The 24904-nt window shown below is 38.2% G+C and overlaps 1 protein-coding gene across 1 annotated transcript in view; it reads right to left on the bottom strand.

Annotated features, from left to right (window-relative positions):
* Positions 1–24780, bottom strand: part of vps35 (VPS35 retromer complex component) — a 35094-nt gene extending 10314 nt beyond the window's left edge. The window contains exons 1-12 of the mRNA XM_028473630.1: positions 23844–24780; positions 18600–18695; positions 15564–15660; positions 14581–14704; positions 14241–14423; positions 11240–11459; positions 10262–10345; positions 9853–9962; positions 6780–6876; positions 4889–5037; positions 3117–3324; positions 2873–3028 (exon numbers count right to left, since the gene is read on the bottom strand). Of these exons, the coding sequence (XP_028329431.1) occupies positions 2873–3028; positions 3117–3324; positions 4889–5037; positions 6780–6876; positions 9853–9962; positions 10262–10345; positions 11240–11459; positions 14241–14423; positions 14581–14704; positions 15564–15660; positions 18600–18695; positions 23844–23846 (1527 nt within the window). The 5' untranslated portion in view covers positions 23847–24780. The remainder of the gene's footprint in view (positions 1–2872; positions 3029–3116; positions 3325–4888; positions 5038–6779; positions 6877–9852; positions 9963–10261; positions 10346–11239; positions 11460–14240; positions 14424–14580; positions 14705–15563; positions 15661–18599; positions 18696–23843) is intronic.
* Positions 24781–24904: the final 124 nt, after the last annotated feature.

Raw genomic sequence — 24904 nt, 5'->3', positions numbered from 1 at the left:
GTGTGATACCCCATATTCCCGGAGGACTTCCCACATGAGTCCCCGAGGGCCACGGTCGAATGCCTCTTCAAGTCCACAAAACATGTGGACTGGTTGGGCAAACTCCCATGCACCCTCAAGGACCCCAGTTCCGTGACCAGGATGAAAACCGTATTGCTCTTCCTGGATTCGAGGTTCGTCTATCCGGTGGACCCTCCTCTCCAGTATCCCCGAATAGACCTTACTGGGAAGGCTAAGGGGCGTGATCCCTCTATAGTTGGAATACGCCCTCCGATCCCCCTTCGTAAAAAGTGGGACCACCACCCCGGTCTACCAATCCAGAGGCACTGCTCTGCATAGTTTATGCCCCAAGGTATAAAATTGATTTAAAAATTCATTGTGTTTTTTTTTGTATAAAAAGGTGCACATATTTTGTTTGTTTGTAATACATTAAATACATTTGTCTTATATATATTTCCACACCAGAATCCGTGTATCATTTGTTTATTCGTTTTTCATTATGTAACAAATACATAAAAAACACTCATTAATTGATATTTGTTTCCAAAACCAAAACGAAAAAAAGTCTTGTTTTTCAAATTCAAGCTCTTTTGCTTCGGTACAGAAAATGGAAAACTAACACCTCTATCCATTTTCTGCTGGGTCATAGGTCGAGAGGGATATAAACGTAAACAAGCTTGTTTACTCTGTGATATTTCAAACCTTACAGCGTTGGTAATGTTATTCCAGAGATTGTTAGTGTTTTAATAGTGTTCATATTATTAATATTACACATATTCAAACTCGAGGAGCTGTCCAAAGTTTTCCACTGATGCCGATTTCGGCCGATCCGGGCACTTTTAAAAACCGATGAGAGCAGTGGTGTGGTAGCTCGGGCAGTCCCCTCGGGGACTCGCTCGCATCCCTGGTAAATGAAAACACCGACTACCTGGGTCTCCAGCGGGCGGATTTGGACTCTACCCAGGAATGATGCACGTATCCGAGCACTTTTGTAAAACCAATGGAAGAAGCAGTATTAAAGCGACCTCCTCAGCTTCCACATTCCTCTCCCATTGATGGGACTCTGAACGACAAGCCTCGACTTCCATGGTCTCCAGTGAACTCTACCCGGGAATGAAGCACATATTCGGACTGAAGGAGAAGATGGCTTTCCGCTGATCTGAGCACTTTAGCAAATCCGATGAGAGAAACAGTATCAAAGCGACAGACCTCCTCTGCTTCCACACTCCTACAAGCTTTTAACGTTTGATTATGTATTTACTTTATTGTTGTTGATTTATTTTTCTGACTTGGTAGTTGTTTTAACTGTAAAGTGTTTTAGAGTTTTTGAAAACCGCTTATAAATAAAATGTATTAATATAATTGACGGGACAAGCAAGATTTCTGAGTGTGAAAAGGACAGTATAGAGTTCTCACTGTGAAAAGGTAAATTTACAATGAACACCATTCACTAACCAGGTCCATGATTATTTTTATTAAGGTATTATTTTTAATTCAATTTACAAATGAGAAGGAAGTGCACAAGATGGACAGGTTAATTAGTGAACTGGAGTAACGCCATCAGCGGAAAAAAACTGAATTTTCAGCTGGTGTACAGCATTAGCTTTAGCAGCTAACTCAGTCTTTAATCATTACAATCTGATTGCTAGAGTGAACATGGGCTTGTCTGTAAACTGTCAAATTTTCTGGTTCAATAAACGGGAAGAGATTCAAATTCAAATTGATGTAGCTGGTTATGATTTACAGTCCACATAAACATGACTGAATCATAACCTAACCACTAGAGCGGACATGGGCTCGTCTGTGAACAATCGCATTTACAAACCTTGGAATTGCTGTTAGCTTACCAATCAACGGAAAGAGATTTGTCACTTTTATAATAAGTGTTGACTAGGCCACTGGAAGTGAGGCCCAAGGCCAAGGCTGGCTGACTTGATAATACTGCATCATGTTTTTCTGCACTCAGTGCCTTCTCTCTCTGCTCTATTTCAGGTGTCGTGAAGCTGAAGATGGCAGTTCCTGATCTGTGGTTCATGGCTCAACTAGTCTGAGACACTCTGATGTTCTATCTCTCTATCCTGTTCTGTTGGTCCTTCTGTCTACTAACCCCAACCAGTTGAAGCAGATGGCTGCCACCTCTGATCCTGGTTGTGCTGGAGATTTCTTCCTGTTAAAAGGGAGTTGTTTCTTTCCACTGTCGCTAAATGCTTGTTCATGTGGATCTTGTTGGGTTTTCTCTTTCTTATTATGAATTTTATATTTTGATAAGCGCATTGAAATTATTTTGTTGTAAATTGCGCAATACAAATAAAATTGAATTGAATTTATGCCTTGGAGACCGATACCACGTTTACGCAAAAATTATTTCAAGGAATCAACGCTTGTTCGGTAAAATAATCAAAATCTCTGTCAGACTCGCTTCCTACACCGTCAGCCATGGCGAGTATATCCCTCTTGACCTTTGACCTAATGCGGCCGAACTGCACCAGTGCGAGGGTGTGAAAAGGCTTATTCTGCCATACTGCCGTTAGCATTGCCGTTAACGTTGGATGAGAATACACTTCCGAGTCACGTACTTTGGCCAATCGGTCTTTCTTTTTCATTTTCTGTACGTAAGCAAAAGAGCTTGAATTTGAAAAACAATGTGTTTTCCGTTTTGGAAACAAATATCAAATAATGAATGTTTTTTATGTTTTTGTTACATAATGAAAAACGAATTAACAAATGATACACATATTCTACAGGTATCCTTTAATGTATAAATCTGGGAGAAAGACCGAATTGTTCTTTTAAAACTAAAACCACAGAGCGACCTCAGTCACTCAGCAGCAGATGAATTGAAGCATGGAAACTAAATGAGAGAAGCACCCACCAGATACTGCTGATCTGGATCTTCAGAGTGGAGCAGATGAATGAAACGTCCCACAAGGCTTTGCTCCTCGGCAAAGTCCTCTGGGTCAGGATCATCTGCAGGTTGGTCTGGCTGGTCCTGGATCAGCGTGGATACCAAGTTCAGGATGGCATCTACCTACAAACACCAAGATAACATGTTTTATAAAGATGATCAATGAAATGTATGGAATGTTATCCTGAGTTTGGAGGCAGAGGACTCTAACCTGCTCCTGAGCCACTATGGTGGTGTTGTACTCCAGCGTATTGGTGAGCACGTAGCAGCTCATGGTCTTACGCGACTCGTAGTCAAAGTACTCAAAGAGCGGTGGGAAGTGTTTGAGCTGCAGCACCATCAGGACGTTGTTGTAGGTGTCGACGGGGATCTTCAACAGGCGGGTCAGCTCCTTGGACACAGCGCTGCTGGTTGCTATGCTACAGGAGGAGACAGGGTCAGTGTTTCAAATCTACCTCCCAGCAGCAGAAGATGACAACTACCTTCCCCATCACATCCCCTTCTTCAAATCAATGTTAGTTGAGTGATGATGTTTATTTATGAAGCTTCTCGGAGTCTCTCAAAGAGCTCCTAACTTAGCCTAAAAATTCCTAGCAAGGAATCTTATCTTAAAAGTGATTCAGAAAATTTCTGAGAGCAAGTCTGATCAACCTGGGACAGAAGCTTTGATCTTAGTGAGGAGGTGTGGTTGACCTGTTGCTGGTATGATGCAGTATGCTACGAGCAGTGATTGGTTGTTAGAAAAATAAAAAATTTATATTTTCTGTGCTCCTTGTAATGAATGTAGAGTAAAATCAACTGATTATACTTGGACTGCATTAAGAAAAGTGTAATCGTGAAATGAATTGAATTCAGCTAAATTTAATTAATTCGTACACAGCTTAAAAATGTTTGAACCTCATTCACATGCTGATTATTATATTGATTTACTTATTGTTGTTAACTGTGCACGTTGGTGATTTTACCGCTTTATGTATTCGATATTAATGGTAGACGCAGACACAGCTGTCAGTGATTGCTGGAGCTCTTTTAAAAAGTGAAATAAAAGAGTATTAAACTGGGTCCTGGGATCATGGCACAAGGGAAGGGACAGACTTGGGCGCTCATTGTCAGCTCATCAATGTCTCATTCCCTCCTTGTGTGTACACGCAACGAGTGTGAGACGCTAACCAGAGTAGAGTTTACAGCACACAAGCAAAATTCTTCTCAAACAGGTGAATGTTGTCATCTACCATTAAGGCTGTGGCTGCTGGCGTCACTTCTTTTGATATTAATAATTATATGAATGTTTTAGAACTATTTATGCTCATTTACTTAACTGTTTAGGGGGTTAATCACCAGCTTTCTGGTCATATAAATGCCTTATATTGTGATGGTGCAGTTATGTAGACATCAATGACACCAACAACTCCAGGGAAATCCACTATACCCATGAATGCTCATTTGTTGGCCTGCTACAAGGGAGAATGCAATGGAAAGAGAACAATTGCGTCTATTTTCTGACCCGGTTGCTCTTTTTAGGGTTGCAGGTAGCGAATAAATCGCGCAACAATACAAGGCCTTGAACGAGCCGTAATGGACTGACTGAGTACTCTGCTAGTACGTTACCACGCTGTGTGAGAAAAGTACACGCATCCCTGATAAAGTTAACCACAAACATTATCTCTGTACGATCAAGCTGGTAGCGTTATTAAATCACTGTCAAACATATGGCTAATATCTCTCCTTCCGCTCTGTCTTATCTGTTTAAAACACTCTTTGGCTTCTTTAAAGTTCTTCTCTCTTTTATCTTAACAAGGAAAAATTCGAAGAAAAATCTTAAAATTTGAGGAATTCTAAGATTTTTCAAAGAATGACGACACTAAAAGCTACTTTTAGCCTCAGAATGCTTTGTAAAAATTGGCACTGGATTCTTTAACTGTTACATAAAACGTTATTATTTTTCTTAATTCTCTAAAATCTGTATGATATCCAAGCACTTACTGTTCCAGGTTGAGCTTGTTGAAAATCTCCACCGTGCTCTCCAGGACTTTGTCCACATAGTCGACATGATCAGGGTAGCATTTCATGGCCAGGTTGATCAGAGAGACCTGCAGAGAGACCACGTCCTCTGATGGCATGTCCTGCCGAGACTGAGGGAGGAAACAAGGTGAAGAAAATCATCATCAGCTCCAACAGCAATGCACAGTGCACACACATCCTATACCTTCAGTAAATGGATCGACTCTCACTTAGGTTAAAGGAAGGCAGGACAAAAAAATATAATGACATTTATAACTTTAATAACACATGTCATGTTGGAAAAAAACAATCCTATTCACACATTTTTTAGTTTTATTGTAAAATTCTAAAGTGAAAATGTCAGTATGTGTTGCTGAAATTACTAAAGCCAAAGATATTGATAAACAAAAATGTACTTTCTGCACCAACATGTCTCCAACCAACAACTGTTTTCTGACAGATAAAGCTCCAAAAAAACATTTCTACCAGCTCATATCTGATACAGCTGGTAATTGACAGAAAAAGCTACTCGGATCACTGCTGTCATTGTCTTCACAAATAAAACTTCTTATCCTTTGAGAACTAGAAAACATTCAAATCTGCCTGCTACACATCAAATATTAAATGGACTAGCACCACCGCCACAGAAGGAATACGTCAAACTAAAAACTGGTGCAATCACAAGAGCCACCTGTGAGGACCAAACAAACTACCTTTAGTCAATGTATATTGTCAGTCAGGAGTACTAATACCCGGAACACCATACCACCTACAATCAGAGAATGCACCACTTTCACCATCTTCAAATCTCATCTCAAAAACTGTCAAGTTAACATGAACGTATACGATGTTTCAGACTCTCCGATCCCTGGAATCCGTCTCGTCCACAACAACACATAACTTGTTCCCACAGATCTTCTGTAGCACTGATGAGCTGTTGTTCATATTAAACACTCTGAGCAGGTGAAGCTGACAGAGGTTGCTCAGCCCCTCCCTCCCCATTTGTAGCTCTTCACCAAAAACGGGTGTAGCTTCACAGACAAAAAAGTTAAGCAGGAACTGCTCGACTCTGTATTTTGGAGTACGTGATGAGTTGCATAGTTTTATTTGGCAGTTTAGTCAGTGCTGCGCGTGGCCAATTCATCATGTGTTCAACTCTGGAGTGGGAGGGGTGTGGGCGGGGGAATGAATGAGGAGTGGTGGCCTTGTCATTAAAGACAGCGGGCTTATAATCGGAGGGTCGCCAGTTCGAGTCTCACCCGGGCCAACACTGTGGGATGTTGAGCAAGTCCCTAAACCCCCAACTGCTCCCCCGGTGCCAATCCACAGCTGCCCCCTGCTCCTCAGGGATGGTTTAAATGCAGAGACCATATTTCATATATGTGTAAAAACATATATGATGACGGCGTTTCATTCACATCATGTCACTTTCAGTAGATTTCATTTATAGATTGGTCGATTAAATGATTCCCTAACATTGAAGATATAGGGCCCTACATATCTGATGAGCATCTGCTTGTTTTCCCGGTCAAGTAAAACCAATCTAGTGAATCCACTCCTGTGACTTGTCCCAAGCAGGTCCTGAGTGCGAGCGTTGAGGCCTAAGCGCTCATATATTAGTCCGTCTCGGAGTATATGCGGAAATGACACTCGTTTGCGGATGGCTGATATGTGTTGAATGGATCTAGCGTGCAAAGAGCGGGAAACAGCCTATGATGACGACGACACCACCCCCCCCTTGAAAAAACTCATCGGATATATACGATTCACATAAATGACCTACTTTTAGTTAAAAATGGCAAAATTCACTGAAAAGCGACTGAACTGCATGTATGTAAGGGTCAGGGTTTAAAGGTTATGTATTGTAACCAACCTGGATGACAGTCGCCACTTGTTGAGAGAAGATGTCAAACAGTTTGATCTCTGCAGGAATGCCTGGGCCGTCTTCTCGATGAGCAAACAGAGCAAGTCTGAAAAATAAAAGCAGAAATTGATGCAAGAATTCACAAAACATGAACAGCAGCTGTTATTCTGATGATATTTATTCCTGCTCTCCTCAGCTTTTCTCTACCTCTGCCAAGGGGGGAATAATTTCAGTGTTTTTTTTGTTCGCAGGATTTTGTCAGAAGTTCTTATTGGATTCTTACAAAATTATTAGGGCCCTATAATTTCCGCGTTAACGGAATCGCTGTCAAAAATTATGAAATCGCCCGCCAATGAAAACGAAATCCACTGTTGAACGTGGAAAGTGACATAATGTGAATGAAACGCTGTTATCGTGAGGAAATGTTCATTATTATAAATAATTAAAAAGAAGTAGTCAGAATAATCCATGTCAGTACAAATATTAATTGTAGTTTACACATGATTTTAAATTACATTTTTATTTTGAAATACATTTGTTTAAAAATAAATTCTTATAGCAGTTGAAAAACAATATTTTCTGTAAAAAGTGATGAAATATTCCTTAAAAAAAATAAAAAAATAATGTGGAAAACAGAATTTGGAAATAAATAAAGGAAATTGGGAAAAAAAGAGACCAAATTACTACCAAAGATGGAACTTACGCCATGGAAGGTTCTATTAAACTTCGAAAAAGCTCTGGATCAATTTTAAAAATCATTTTCTCTCATCATTGGCAAAATTTGAAAAATTATTTGGTTCATAATTGATAGATCTTAGTCAAACATTACTCAGTTTTGTAAGGTTGGTTCCACAATTATCCCACCATCGACATAAGATCCAGGAAGCACATTTCATCACCATTTTTCAAAAAAGTGGGGTCTCCCATACATTTGGACCTACTGTATAAAATGTCTTCCAAGCTTTTAAAGTGTGATCTTTGATCAATGTACCATGATTAAGGATCACTGATCTAGATAACTGACAAAATCTGGCTAAGATTATATATATATATATAAACTAATTCAGTTCCAGCTGCTTTCAGAATTTCTACCCCCCTCAGTGCCAGCCGTTTTTGAGCATTTTGACTGATTTTTAAAGACCCATAGAATATCTTGACAATCTGAATTCTGACACCAGATTCTGAAAGATTAAAGTCTCTAATTTCATCAGAAAAAATAATTTTGTTTCTAGCTTGTTTCGTTCTTCTGTAATCAGCAGTTGAATAGCAAGTTCCACACAAATCGCCAGTTTGTGACAAAAAGCTGAGAAAAACGGCTTTTTCTGAAAAAACCTATTAATGACTATATTAGGGACACCTCAGCATTGGGTTACTTATATAAAACTACAAAAACAACACTGAGACCGGGCTTTTGATGGCAAAATTATTATTATTTTGCTATCTGGCTCAGAGTTTAATGGATTTCTTACTGTATTATGGCATTCCTCCAAGTGTCACCGCTCGCCCCGTTTTTTGATCGTTTTCTCTCACCATCACCACACTCTTCAATACTCGACTGAGTTCCACACATGCTCTGGTAGAGTGTGAGCTGCTGGGAACTTCAGCATAAACTCTCATAGCGCCATTTTATGTCTCGTAAACTCATTTCCTCTGCCTCTAATCTCTGTCCATCACGGATGATCTCTCATCCAAACGTGTGCTGCTATCTGGCTCACAGTTGAATGTTTTGCTGACTGCCTCCTCCCGTCAATCACACAGATTCAATTTGCTAAGTCAGTAGTGAACAACAGGTTCGCGTTAGTGTTCAGGAATCCCGGGGTGTGCGTCGCTCTCAGTGAGAGGAGACAACCACATCTCCACAGGATCCAAGCTCCAATTAATTCACACATTCCAGTGGCCCCTCACAGACCGGCCCTCGTGAACCCTGTCCCAGCCTATCAGGCTGGCGTCCGTGATGACCACCTTCCTGGACATAATGGCGCCGTAAAAGACACCGAGCACAGGGATAGCCCCAGGAAGACTATAACCCGACATATAAATGTGTTACTTATTTTGTAAAATACGTCACACATCAACGTAGTTCATTTAAAATTAAATGTTTTTGAATTTATGTTTGGACAAAAATATTGGGGGGGTTGAATTAGTTAGGTTTGAATATTGGGGTGGTTGTAACCCCCCTACCCCCCTGTATTTTAAGCTTAAATGCTCTTTTATCTCTTTTTTCCATTTAAGGTGGTTAAAGTAGGTGAATTGGTTTGTTTTTATTAATAAAGAACTTTAAAACAGTCTAAATGATCTGAATGAATAAAACCACGATAAAATCAAGATCATGATTTTACAAAGAAAAAATCATGATATGATTTATTTTTTTCTATATCTCCCACCCCAAATAAATAAATAAATAAATATATATATATATATATATATATATATATATATATATATATATATATATATATATATTATAGACAGACAACACCAGCATTGGGGTCAATTACAATTTTCAGTTAAAATTACATTTTCAATTTAATTAATCACAATTCCTGAGCCTGAAATAAATAACCTAATAAAACCTTCTTCTTGTGTTAGCATCTCTTATGGTACTGAGTCCTAAATCGGCTGTAAAATACACTAAAAACAAATCTATCATAAAAAAAAATGTCATGTCTTTTGGTTCCCTTGTCAGGCTTCATAATCAATAAAAATATAGGTTTTAATATTTTTGGCATGGACATCTGAGGCTTTCCTGTGTCAGCATACCGCTCGATTTCATTTTTTACAGTAAAATGTGAAAAAGCTTGGTATGAAACATATCTTAATTGTTAACTACATATAGAACTGTAAAAAAAACTGTAACATGGTTCCCCAGTTTTGCATTAAATGATAATTGACATTTTTTCTCGAATTTTCATGGCAATTACAATTCCAAAGTCAATTATCTAAACTCAATTACAATTCAATTACAATTACAACAGCAACCTATTTCTTAAATTACAATTATAATTATGCCATAATTGTAATAAATTATCAATTATGTGATTATAATTATAACTGACCCCAGCCCTGGTGAACACTAGCATACCTGTCAATAAGGGCAATGATGATGTTCTTAACGTTGACGTGTTGATGAAGCTCAGCACAGGAGCGCAGGAAAGGGTTAAGGGTTTGAAGATGGAACTCATCAGGGAAAACCTTAAAAAACAACGTTTATTTACATTAGGGTACAGCAGCATAAATGTTCACCTCATCAAGAAAAAAAAACAATCAACATGTTTATTTAAATTCTGCTAACAAGGAAGGAGAACTCTCTGCACCCTTTATTTGAGATCTGGGTAAATATGCCCCGATGCTACTATAAACTAGTTTCATGACAGCTAAAATCACTTGGTTTTCTTGATATTAAACATCAATAATGTTTTGTATTTGGTTCTGACAGTCTTAGAATAATTTTAGAAACTTGTAACACTGTGAGGAAGAAAAACAGTATGTACCTGTATGATGCACTCCATTAGATATTCCTGTGCCAGGGAGTCTCTGCAGTTTACAACCTGTTCCAGGACTCCAGGAAGAACAACCTGTGAACAAACACATGTGATGCCATACAGTGTCTGTACATACGTGTTCAATGGAGTAATTATCTGGTCATACAAAGAGTAAAAACTGTTAAATTTTTTCCAATTTAAATGGATTTTGGTAAATGACTGAATCAATGAAAACAAATGAGCTTAATAAATTACATAATTCTTTATTATTTTCATCACTGAACACCAACAAAATGTGCAATATAAATAAAGAATATCATGTTTACATTGTTCACAACGCACAAACCCGTACCCCCCCGCATCACTGTGAAATTGATTAATAGCGCTCAAAATCCTTTATATATTCTGTATATATATTTTAAAAATCTTTCTCCCGTCAGTTTACACTGTAACTCAGAGAAAAACGTTTTTCCCCCCAATTTTTCCGTATGTCCAGCACATGTTGAAAAATTGACAATTAAAGATGACTTGACTTGATGTGCTCCTGTGTCTGCAGCTTTTTTTTTTTTTAATCAATTTGTTCAATAAGCTACCTTTTTCAGTGTGAATTTCAAGAATGCAAAATTTCTGATATTGTTTCATTGATTCAGAGATTTTATGCATAATAAAGATAGTTGACTTCTATGTTATAAAGAGAGTGTTTTAAAAATATAATTTTCAAACTGTACAGTGGGTTAGAACTACTTACTATGGTGTATTTCATTATTACATGGTAAATGTAAGTGTCGTTTATTTTGAAAATCCAAAAAAAAAAATTGTCCAACATTTTTTTTAATTAAATCTAAAATAAATTAATTTCAGCTTTTTACCTCTACATTTCAAACTGAAACTTAGCGAGGAATGTTCCGTCCTTGCTGATTTTAATCTAAATCTTTAGATTCCATTATGTTGATAAAAATCAAACAAATAACTCAAGTCAACACTGACCTGTTTGTACTTCTCCACGTTGACGCCCTCTAACTGGCTGAGGCGCACCAAGTTGGTGCCCACCAGAATCCGAAGCTCCTGTCGTTCCTTCTCTCTCTTCTCTCGGTCTCGGCTGTGCCCCTGGTGCTGCATTCGAACCCATAACTTGTTCATTTCCGCAAAGTTGAGGAGAACAAAGTCGATGGAGTCGTTGATGTCACCAGTCATCTCCTCAGTTCCCCTGTGGACCAAACATTAAAGGAGAGAAACACAAAACCTAAGATAGATCACCATAAGAAAGATCAAAAAGCCTGACCGAGCACCAATGAGTTACAGTGAGAGTCACACAGTCAAAGTGAATTAGTGATGGAAGTGTGCCAATTAGAGCTGCAACTAACAATCACATTTGTAGTCGACTTTCAATTAGTCGACTCGTCATGATTATTTTTCGGTTCTGAAACACATATTTTAGACTGCTTTTTTAGCGCACCTGCTTAAATCCTTCCAACTGTGAAAGTGTCCCTGTTGTACTGTGACTGCGTGTTTTACAGAAAGGAATTAAAAAAATGACAGAAAACATTTATTTGTAGTATATTTGTTATATTTAACACACAAAATATCATTGAAATTACAATAAAATCATGAAAAAATTAAATATCACAAACAACAAGGTAATTCCTCACATGAACAAAGTAATATTAGTAAACAAAGAGTGTAAATAAGTAACTTTAAAAAGACTGCGCTAACCTGCCTGTAGGTTCTGGAGGTAATGAGGTTTAAATCAAGTACATAAAATAAAATAAATGATATCTGTTTGAAAGAATCCTTACAAATTAAGAAATGTCTAATTAATGTTATCCAAATCACATAGTTGATAATAAATGAAAGAGATTTACTGTTCAAAATTTACACTATCAGCCAAAAAAATTACTTAATCAATTCAACTTTATTTATATATAAATTACAACAAAGTCATCTCAAAGCGCTATCAAATAATCATTTAAAAGCAGGTACGACACTAACTCACTGATGAGTACAGGGATAAACATGCTTTCAGATGTAAACACAGACATAATACCTATTATTAATTAATACCTATTTACTCTCGGCTAACAAACAAATTTGCATGTGATTAGAAATGAAAGATTGGAGAAATATCAGCGGTAGTGATATTACTCCTCTCTCGGTCCGTGTACAAACCGTGGTCCGCTGTTTCTGTTTGAGGGGTCCCTCCCTCTGTGTAACTCCGTCATGCTTTAATGATTGAGAACTAAACTCCAGAGTTTACACTTCAGGTGTTTTACTGCTTAGTTTTTGGTGAAAAGTTCTGAAGCTTTAAAAACTTCGGGTCATTTAGTTTTTTTCCTTTCTCTGCCATTCTTCTTATTCCCCACTGTTTACTTGCACAAAGTTGGCGGTGTAACACATGGTAAGGTACTGCAGCAGAAAGAAAAGCAGGAAGCGACCGCAGGCTTGATTTTATCATTAAATTACAAGATTAAACGCGTCAATGATACAAATACCGCGTAGATTATGTTGACTAATCATTGCAGTCTTAGTGCCAATACATTGATTGTAAGGTGAATTTTCATTCAAAGCATGACGATTCAATAACGATTCATAAATGTTCAAAAACGATTGTTTTTCATAATAACTAAATGACGGTAACACGTCCGCTGCGAGCAGAACGAAAGTTGAAGTCGCAGATGCCGCCCGGACACCTGAAGGAACGGACCAGGTGAAGTTAGTGATGGCTGCAGCTCACTCTTAAAGGCTCAAACATATTTGGGTGGCGTCTGCCAGGCCAATAAAGTGCAAAGCTTAGATTTTACGACAGCGTGGAAAGAATCAAGTGCTGTTTCCTATGATTTCAAAGTTAGCCAAGAGGTATCTGTGCATACCTGGCACCAGTATGCATAGCAAAATGCTGAGTGTGGGTTTTATGTAGTTCTTTTAGGTTTTGTTTGTAAGTCTTTATTGATTTTTACTGAATATGATATCTTTTGTGTTAGATCAGATTGAATAAGCTGAAAAAGCTAATATGTTTCTCTTTGACATAAAAAAAAAAAGATAACGGCGATACATTTGTTTGGTTACTTTAATTAATAGATACCGACACATATACCTTTTTTAAAAGTAGGAAGTAGCCACAAAGTGTCTCACCAGTCAACTAAACACTTTACAGCCCCTGTGGTAGGGGTGTTTGTGAAGGATTAAAGCATGATGGCAATCTGCCCAATCATGGAGATCGTAGAACCGTCTGTAATGCACATTTCATCCCTTGCTGTGCCATATGTCTGTGTGCCTATACACAGCACAATCACAGGTTGTTTTTTTTTTTTGCTAAATCATACCATTTGCTAGTCTAGTTCTTGTCAGCACTATAGACACAACAAAGAATTATTCAGAGCTCAATCAGAGCAGAAGTATGCTCCGCTCCCCCTCCTCTCCCTCCCACCTAGTGCAAGAACACGCAGTGTGTGAGGAGTTGTTCTGTTTTCTCTGTTAGCAGCTGCCAGTCAGAGGCTCAGTGCTGATGTCCGTCTGTCCTCTGTAAAACTCCATCGGTTCTGAGTGTTGGAAGCACTGAGACGTTTAAAAAATTACATGTAATCCGTAATGAAGAAAAAGTCAAAAGTGGCACAAAATGTTAATATTTTGCTGCTAGAAATTAATAGAAAGGCCCTTTGTTAATTGTACTTGGAACAAGTTTGCTAAATTGCTGAATTGCTTTTTTTTTTTTTTTAAACGTTCAAAAAGTACACTGACTTAAATTATCTTTTATCAAATTTTTCCATTTAGGCTGTGATTTTAAGTAGGTAAATATTTATTATTTTAATGGTAAATAATTTGCAATGTGATGTGATTTTTTTTTCCATATTGCTAACCCCTACCCTGTGGTGCAACACGTCCTGTCCCTCAATATGGCAGAGACCACACTCAGACACTGCTAAAGAGTCAAACTATAAGCAGGCCTAGGTTCAGCCTAATATAATTGTGTTGTGTGCACAAAGACACTTACTCTGGCTGCTCTCCATCATCAGGCAGAATGTTACGAGTGCACTGCAGCAGGTAGTTTCTGAGGAAGAGGCCCCTGAGGGGGTGCTGCACCCCACGACACATCTCCACCAGGTCCTTCAGGATGTCTTTACGAGACTGAGGGAAGGATCGGACGTAGACCACACCGACAGTGATCAGCAAATAGCTGTGGAGAAGGGAGAGCACTTCATCAGGAAAATACTATCAACAGGTGGCACAATCTGCAGCTTGTTTTTCAACACTTTCAAACAAGAGAGAAAAAGTCATCGGGAGAACATTCTGAAACGCATCCGCCTCTGTCATGACATCAGTGTGTTACTCACAGTCTGGGGATGATGTTGCCTGCGTACTGGACCAGCTCGTACAAGTCAGCCACCTTACGTCCCTTTGCAAACTCATCGGTCAAATACACTTCCAGGTAGTGGAGCTCGTCAGAGATAGCCATATCTGATGAGAAAGGTTAAAGATCCAAAGCGTGGGAACAACACAGGCTTATCTTCAGGCTGTACAAACTCAGAACCTTGTCATTGCTAATGATCAAACAAGCGCTGTTGAGCGTAGGGGCCCCCTACGGTGTAATCTTGATCCCCTACGGTGCGTTTCAACCAGCTTATGGAGCTGTTCTGCTATTTCTTCCTTTTTTATTCGGTACAGTCATAATAATTGTTGCACACTTGGACTTCCAAACGTGCCCATGTTGCTTTAAGTCTCTTTTTAATCTGAATAACCGAGAATAACATACACCAGCCGCATCGTCTATTTAATACAGGTGACTTGCTCAGATGCTCCCGTCTTCACGTGTGGACCCCGAGCACCTCTGCAGCTACTTAGCTGCCCCTGATGCTGCCTCTGTGGAACCCTAATCACCGTCTAATATAGCTGTGAGCTTCAACCAGGGATCATTCTACATGCTACAAAGAGACATCGGCTTCATTCGGGTCGGACGGGTTCGAGCTCAGGCGTAAACAGGTAGTAAAAAGTGTTTTTAGTAAAAGGTGTTTTACTACCTGTTCATTTTTATTATTTCAAACAAGGAAATACAATTTAATCCCATGCTTGCACATATAGTGTATCGATGTCCCCCTCAGCCTCCGTTATAACACAGAGGGGTTCCCCAATGATCCTCCGGCCTTTTGTCTGTGAGGATGAGCTCCGGTGCGCCCTGTTGAACAGACGCTCATCCTTTGGAGAGTGATATATATTTTCTCCTCCGCTTCTATGTCTGACCATTTCTTTTTCTTTCTTTATTATTAATTAGTGTTGATCTGAACACAAACAGTGTTCCAAGATGAGAATGAAAGGATACAGAGCTCGTAATAGCTCTTTGGAGAAAGCATTGATGTCCTCAGCTCTCCCAGCATGTTGGAGGCGTGCTTTAGAGCATCCATCAACTTGTTCTTGTCCTGCGGGACAAACAGCAAAGATCAACTTTATCGCACATCAATAAACAAAACAAGACAGTTTAGCTCTGGGATCTGAGCTAAACTCTTATCAATCTAAACATACTGTTACATTGTCCTTAATGAGGTAGCTATTAGGAATGTTTATGAAACAACTATAAGTGACAAATCATCTTACATACAAAAAATGACCATTGTTTAAAATAGTGTTAATTAAAGGTATAGTGGACGATGTTTGTTTGGCTTCTAATTCCGGATGGATCATCTTAACTATTGGTCCTCCTAGTTGTCAATCATTCTGGTGACATGTTTACGTAAGGACGTCGTACGTGCGCGGTGCGCACCGGGTGCTTTGAAAATTGATTTTTACTTAGTGGGAAAAGTGCAACAGACTCCAACTTGTAAACAGAGCTGTGCACGAGGAAAACTGGGCTCGTGCACACACTCTCACGTACGTAGGCGTTCCTTCTCGGAAGCAGGTAGTGTGTTACATGTGCAGAGGGCGTTTTTTCCTAAACTTTCTAAACAGAGAGCTCTCACAGTTGGTTGTGATTTCAACTGCTGCTCAGGGCAGACTGACAACCATCACTTCGCATCCAGACTGTAAAAATAATTCACCTTGAATAAACTTCTCTTAGGTTTACACAAGATTTATCCCATGTGTTCTCACTGTAGGAAACCAACCTTATTATTAAGAAATACTATCGAAAGGAAAGTACTATCTACTATCTACTCATTAACTTTCACGGTACCAGCTCGTACCCCTTTCAAAGAAGGGGGAGGCAGGATGTTCCCAAAGAAGGATAAGATGAACTGTTTTGCACTTTGAGGCTAAGGCCTAAAGCTGAGGACCTCTGACCTTTCAAGGAGAGAACTGTCAAACTGACGTGAACCACCTGCAGAAACCTGTTATCATATGTTTAAAAGTCACAAAAGACCCATCTGACATATGTGAAAGCTCTAAAATATACATGTGTTATGACTGTCTGAAAAGCCTTTCTGAGGTAAAAATCTCAATACTCAGAGAATATTATAACTGTTTACTGTAAAAGGGTTTAAAAGGTCCAAAACATCAAAACTGTCTCAAAAGATAACCTTCTGTTTAATCTCATCTAATAAGAAGAACATGATTTTTGAATAATATTTCACCGGTAATACCCCACGGCTAATTTCTTGAAGTGATATTGTGTTTTAATAAACCAAGTGTGGTATTAAAATCTATGAATGACGATATATTCCTTTTTGATATCAAAGAGAAGACTTGAATTACGCTGAATTGATTAGTAGGGTTTTATATGTTTAGAATCTTCCCTTTGTTGTCTGTCTCAGTGATACACAAGACCACACCTATTCGGCTGTAAGAGGAGATGCTGGAGATCACTGACCAGTCACAATCATGATTTTTGAATATCTAACAAAAACCCATCCTTTAGGAGGAGTGCGCTAAAGTTTCTTTTAAAGAACATTTTGGTTGGGAATTCTTCAGTTCCTGGGGTGCTGGTCATTTTCAGACTCACCCCGTTTACAAGTTAGATTTTTGGAACCACCAGCTCGTTCATTTCAGATGAACCCAGCCTGCAAACTGGAGTCACAGCCGGTCTGATTTTATGATCTTATTATTTGAATATGTATCCTGCATTTCTATTCAATATTTAGTACACTAGCATTCTCCTAGAACAGTGATTTCACTTCATTACATATAATCCTCACTTTTATTAGCCTAGAAATGCATTTTATCCTGATTTAATTATCCCATTTCAATTGATATTTTTACCGTGTCAATTGTTGAATTCTTAATAAAAGGATAAACGTAATCTTTGATTCCTCAAAGCCGTGATGATGGTGTAGATTGCTGTTCGAATTCACTTTCCCGTGGTTTCACATTAATCGGTTTAGTCTAAAAACTTAGACATAATTCTCCTGTTAAAAGGAGTGGGACCCTGAAAAAGTTGAAGTAATATTAATATTCATAATTAATATTCATATGACCCAATATTAATAACTCCTCCTACATCACTCTCACTCTGAAACCAGTGTGTGTGGGGCAGAGATCCGCTGGGACGCAAAGCGGTCCGTTCCTCCTCAGTGTTTGTAAATGATAAATGGACTTGATTTATATAGCGCACTGAAATCGTCCCAAAGCGCTTTAGATATCAGCTCATTCACATTCACACACCAATGGGACAGAGCTGCTATGCAAGGCGTTAGTCGACCACTGGCAGCAACTTAGGGTTTAGTGTCTTGCCCAAGGACACTTCCTCACATAGACAGGTACAGACTGGAATCAAACCCCCAACCTCTCGATCAGAAGACGACCCCTCTACCACCACGGAGAGATGCATAGTACAGAGGGGGCTTCTCCACATTGGTCTGCCTTTTTCCGCTTGATTTGCTGTGTAACTGTTGTGTCTAACGCCGCAATGGAGACTTCTGCTTGGAAGTCAGTCATTACACTTGGTACGTGAATGCGCCTGACTTCAGTCGAGCAGCCAATACTAACGTCCAAAACAGCCCATGAAGCACACATGTTTATAGAAAGATCTCTGATTGCCTGATATCCAAAATCATGCTCCTGGATTTCTAAATGTCATTTACAGAGCCAGGAGAAGGAGAAGAGATTCACTGTTCACTCAGAACATTTTGGATTACAATATGCTCAAAGATGATTATGAGTATTTGACCAAATGATGTTAAAAAAAAAAAAAAAAAAAAACTTAAAACTACTGCAGCTTTAACTAAATTTTGTGCATCAATTTGCTTTTATGGTTTAAGTTCCGTTCAGTAAAACCTTTACTGAAATCTCAGACAGCTGCTGGACATGAGCAAGCTTCGAATCCTCGTGCAGGTGAATGTGTGTGACTGGGATTCCTGCTATGAGCTGCTCAAAAGCCAAAATATCATCAGAATAAAAACACTAAAGCCAATGCTGACTGAAATCTTACCAGGCATCTTTTCATCTGAAAAGACTGGACCTTGACAGCCTGCACAGCTTCATCCAGAAGCTTCTCCTGTTCATCCTGAGGACTCTGTGTGGTTGGCTGTGGGAGAGAGAGAGGCTTTTTAAATATTCATCATTGAACTTATTCTTCTTTAAAATATCACAATCAATCAGAGCTGTGGCCTCATTCAGAAACTGTTGTGTTTGCCCCAAACCAGGGGCTGAAAAATGTGCATGACACTTTCCACAAACGTTTGTGATTTATTTAAAAAAATGAAGCAAGCGATAGGGCTAATTCAAATAAAGTCTGACCAGAAAGACAATTCAGGGTTATTTGCTGATGCAAAATGCCAGATGCACATTTATTAACAAACAGTTGCACAAAATGTGCCACTTTTGCTTTTTTCTCCTCTAAGGGACAGCACGTGTGAGTGAGTTCTGAAATGTGGCTTTTTTGGGGGAAGGTCTGGGTTAGGACACAGAGAAAGCATCTAACTGTTTTTCATGATGTTCTGAGAAGCAGTGAAAGCAGCAACTGATAAAACAAGTATCTTAAAACAAAATAAACTACAAAAGAAATATATACCGGTATATTGATATAAGCTAAGGCTGAACAATTAATCGCATTTGCGATATTCTCGCGATATCATAAAATGCGATTTTCTAATCACAAAGGTCGTGTTAATCCTCAAGCCTCAGACAAGCATTGATAACGCCGTGCTGCCTGTCAGTCCTCCTTAACAACCCGCTTGCGTAGCTGACTGATGGGAGGGGCTACTGTAGACAGTGCTCGCCTCTTCGCCTCGCTTCATGAGTATGCGTGTCTGTAGACGCTATCCACACACACTTGTTATTGTTTTCAGCCAAAAAACTGCACACTACAGTAAAACACATGGCTATTTAAGCGGCTGTTGTGATTTTGAGTCAGAAAAGTGTGTGCCACTGCAGAACCAGAGCAGCAAAAGCAGATGAGTTGTGTGTGCTCTGTGTGGGGTTCTCCACAGCTTAGCCTTCAGCCTGCTGCTTCGTGGGCCGCTGGGTTGTCTCGGCGTAGCAGTCCTAGGCTGCGTAGGTTTCTCCACACATCGGCCGCTACGTGCCTCAGCTGCCAGCAACATTTAGTTTGAGTACTGACTTGCGATTATTTTTAATTTATTCAGTTTATTTCTGACATGGTTGCATTCACAGAAGTTTTGTTATTCCTTTTTTTTTTGTTTGTTTTGTCCATGCCGAAAAAGAAGACGAGAGAAGCAGTTTGCTTATCTTACATCTTACAACTAAAACGTTGCGAGTTACTATGGCAAAGTGTAGCCAGTGTAGCAGCAGCCATTAGTGGCGCAGCTCACTAATTCTCCTTCTGCACAATTTTAAATTGTTAAGCTGATTGATATGCTTGATTTCAATATTTGTATTGTTTAGATAGTTGGTTTAGTGTTTTGTTAATATAAAAAAGTTATTTATATGGTATTTTTTTTACTGTTTTATTTATACATTTATAGTGTTTTATTCAGAACTATTTATTTTGTATTTTTCATTTACTTTGTGCCATATTGTTCAAAATGTTCAAAAATAAACAGATTGATGTTCATTATTTGTTATTTTGTGTTTTTCCATTGATTTAAAAATAAGTAAGGTATCGATAAAGTACCGGATCGATAAGAGTAGTAGTAGTATACTATAGTATACCCATCCCAAATGTTGAAGAGGTAAAGCCACAGATTTGTTTGCTTTATTGTTGTAATCTGCGCTTTAAATTTTGCATTTCATATTTATTTAAAGTTTAAATAAATGTGAAATTGTTTATTATGAAACAGATTAATTTATTGCTTGTGTTCATTGAAAAATACATGACAAGAGGCAATTGAAAAAAAAAAATCGCAATATTGAAAAAAAACTCGCAATTCAGCCCTAATATAAGCAATATTGTAATTTTATATATCGCCAAAATAAAAAACTCAATGTATCTTGAACCTCGATATATCGGCCAGCTCTAGCGTGAGAATGTGAGCACCGGTGCAGTAACTCTGACCCTGGCGCACAATTGTTTTGGAGACATGGGGAATTGATGGCTCCAATAGTGAAGTAGTGAATTTAAGCCAGATTCATCTCATACATTAATGCCTGAAGAACACAAAGCTTTGATTTCTGGAGTTCACTTCACTTCTGCAGACAGATATTCAGTTTAAAGGACTCATTCAGCCTTATTGATATGAACTAGAGGAAGGATACCAACTCCTGTCTCCTCAGTAATAAGGCAGAGCTCCCTTAATTCCTTCCAGCCTGGCAACACACACACTCCACATAGCTGCTGCTCAACAACACTTTATGGTTTACACAGCAGTGATGACAGACATCTGTTGCATATTTAGACAAATATATATTATAGGGGTGTCTCCATCCAATATCGATATCGGTCTGATATCAGCCTGAAAACGAATATCGGATTCAAACTTCCGATTTTTTATTTTTTTTGCAATTCATGTTTTGCAGAAAGGCTGTACTTGAATTAAATTAATAGTAGCATAACCAGCTTAGCATCTGCCTTGCTTCACCCCATAGAATTAAAGTCAGAGGGTCCCGCTCTTATAGTGGGGTCTCCTAACCCTCTTCCCCTGGTCAGGGGTCTGTAACCTTTACTCTACAAAGAGCCATTTAACCTCATTTCACGTGGATTAAAGTCCTCCTGGAGCCAAAAAAATACATTCTCAACGAAGACAATACAGTGTATTAAATTCTATACAGTTAAAATGATATAGAAAAATGTTTGATTTAATTTGATTTGATTTATATTGATCATGTAAATAGAAACTTTAAAACAGTTTAACATAAAATAAATTGACATTAAGAAGTAAAACAGTACCATGCATGTTCAAATTCTTAACAGACCAGATCAAATTTTCACTCGCATACACTGAAAAAATACTTGCATGTGTGACCATTTTGGTCACAGTCTCAAACCCTGCTTTGTTTGAGTAACATCACTTGATGAAGCCTCTTCTAACATTCCACACTACACTTTTTATATATATAAAAAATTAAAATAAAAAAGTAATAAAAGTATGTATGATTCATGCTGATATCGTATCGGATCACTATCGGCTGATCCGCGAGGCTGCAATATCAGTATAATATCGGAAATAAAAAAGTTGTATCGGGACATCCTTAATATATTACAGACAGGGTGGAGCGTGTGGACGGTTGGCTTACTCACTTCCCGTTAGGGGTGAGTATTGGCAAGGAAGCTGCAATACGATACCTATCGCGATACTTGGGTCACCATATGATATTGCGATATATCACGATATTCTACCCAGTTAATATCAATTAAACGTAGAGATGAAAAATCAAGTTGCTGTTCATCAGAAGATATTGATCATTCAGAGGACAAAATTGAGTCAAAACTATTTGCTTCAAAACATCTTATTTATTATTTATTATTAGTGTTTTTGCACATTTTCACTGAGCCTCAGAACTGTGTCTGACTCTGTTCATACACACATAGCTTGATGAACCCTCTGATTAGACCAGAATCTGCTCTTTATAGAAGCAAAGAGTCAAAAACATCACTGCCGGAATGCACGGAACACCATCCTCCCTCCTCTTAGCTTTTATAGGAGGGGCGGGGCCAACAGTGAAAGTTGGTGACGCGCGTTGGTCACAATAATCCGCCTCAGTCAATAGCAAAATGAAATTTTAATAGTCAGCGTTCAACCCTTAGAGGGCAGTCACTCTGACATTTTACAACTAAATACGCAAATTTAAAATACTTGTTAAAAATGTTAAAAGTTGGACGAAGATCAATTAACAGTAGGGGTGAGTATTGGCAAGGATGTTGCAATACGATACGTATTCTACCCAGTTAATATCAAAATTAAACGTTGAGATGAAAAATCAAGTTGCTGTATATGTTCATCAGATGATATTGATCATTCAGAGGACATAGCATGCCTGAAAAAAAAACATGATACCCCCTCTTTAACACCCAAATACAAATATATTCAGCAGAAAAAAAGGTTTTGGGGATTAGTTCCTCTTTAAGTATAATAATTCATAATATTGTAAAATATTTTATGCACGCAGAATTTAAGATTTTCTTGCGTTTAGCATCAACATGTGTTGAACTTCCTCCTACTCCTTTTCAAACATGTACAGACTTCACGTGCAGGATTTTGTTACCATTTATTCAAAATTTTAAAAAAATTAATCAAAACTAATCAAATAAAAAAGTAGCAGTGGGACTCTATAGGCAAATTACATTCAATTAAATTACAATAATACAGACTGTGATTTGATTGATGGATTGCTGTCCTATTAACTATCAATTAATAGATAAAGTAGATACGTTTACAATTCACCAATTGCATCTCTCAACGTTATCTATTAGTTGATGCAAAGCTAGAATTTAAGATATGGAAATAGTTATAATTAATTTTCTATCGATTCACAGATCAGGTATTAAGTTTCATTTTTAATAGTTTGTTTAAACCTGTCTAGAGAAGATAATCCGTAAACAAGACAGTAAAACACACATATTCTAAGTGCTCTCAGAGTCTAAATGTTTGTGGTACAAAACGCATAATTCCTGAGAGGATTTATAATGTTAAAAGTTTATCTAAACGAAGCAAAAACGGATTTCGAAGCTTTTAACATCTTCCGTTAATGTTGCGGAAGTCGGTAATCAGGTAAAATGGACACCAGTTAAACCGGAACACCAGTTAAACCAACGGGACTGGCATGATAACATTCATTACAGTTTATAAACACCGAGGAGCCTCTGTATCCTTCCTATACTTTATACTTAATAGATTGTAAAATTAGTACATATCCACAGCCCGTCGATTAACTAACAAACCACAGCTTGCAAAGGAGAAGATATAAGCAATATAACACCCTGCTATCAAAGTTAGCTACAGCTGTCATCCTTTCACCCACACCGCGTACAGACACACACACACACAACAGTACTGGATTAAGACACAGCAGTGTGGTGCAGAATGGACATACACTGCATAAAATGAAGGAATTCTACATGTTTTAATGGTGCAAACAGAGCTGTTGGTTAGCCCCGGCTAGCTGCTGTCAGATGTTAGCCGGGAGCGCGAGGCCCTCAGTGCTCTGACAGCTACTTTATAACAGCTTTAGTTTATATTAACATTGACGCTGCTAAACTGTGTCACTCATGTTAACATGACATTTATTCAGAATGGTCAGGATATGTGCACAATGCAGCGTTCACAAAGACACTCACCATGGCTCTTAGAGGAGTCTCAGCTCGGCCGGAGAGGCTGCTCTGTCATGTGACTCACATCAGTGCTGTGTTCACGGACTGTGGGAAGTTCTGATCAAATGTCAAATGGGTGGGTGGGGGGGCTTGTTGGTAAATTAAAAACAAACAAACAAAATAGGAATTAAATATACATAATAAAATAAAACGAAGACAATGCTAGACACCTGGTTTTATTTACAAACAGGCTGCAAGTATTTTATTATTATTATTTTATTCTATTTCTAATGTGATGGATTAGAAATTTGTCCTGATTATTTACATGGGCAGAAGCTGGTTGCGTTGCATAGTGACCCTTGATAAAATGGCGTTCATTTATAGACCTTTCTTTTTTTTTTTTTGAGCAAAAGTGCACAGTATACAGATAACAAGGCACTTAAACACACATAGATGATATGCATAAAGTCAACATTAAACTAACATCTCACTTTTCTGATGATGCAACTTAAAATTTAAAGGACCCTCTCATGATGCTCACATTAATAAATAACAATTTACAGCCATTTGTAGCCCTACAAGTCAGAGGAATGATCTATTATTTTTTATTAGGTATTTTAGTTTTTTTCAAGATTCTATAGCCAATTAGACAGTCTTATACTGTACATGTATTGTATGTTTGTTTTATTGGTGTGTTGGACCCCATATGTAGTTATGCACTTATGTAATGATACAACCTTAACATTAGATTAATGATATATAACGGTGAATATGGTACATCTAAAAAAAAGTTCAATATTTTTGGTCACTCATTTCAGAAAGTCAAACCCATACATGATATTGGCTCATGACACATTGAGTAACTTCACCTGAAAGTGGTAACTCAGGGGGTCTGCTCCCTTTACTCTAGAAGGAGCCATTTAACCTCATCTCACCTGGATTAAAGTCCTCCTGGAGCCAAAAAAATATCTTCTCAATAAAGGCAATTGGCAGACATTGGCAGTTAAATTAATCTGTCCCCATACAATTAAAATCTCTATTTACTTCTAGAATAGCGTTTTTGTTGGTTTAATTATCTTACCAGGGAT

Source organism: Gouania willdenowi, chromosome 3, assembly GCF_900634775.1.
Source record: "Gouania willdenowi chromosome 3, fGouWil2.1, whole genome shotgun sequence".
NCBI classification, from domain to species: domain Eukaryota; kingdom Metazoa; phylum Chordata; class Actinopteri; order Blenniiformes; family Gobiesocidae; genus Gouania; species Gouania willdenowi.
This window is presented reverse-complemented; position numbering and strand designations above follow the sequence as displayed.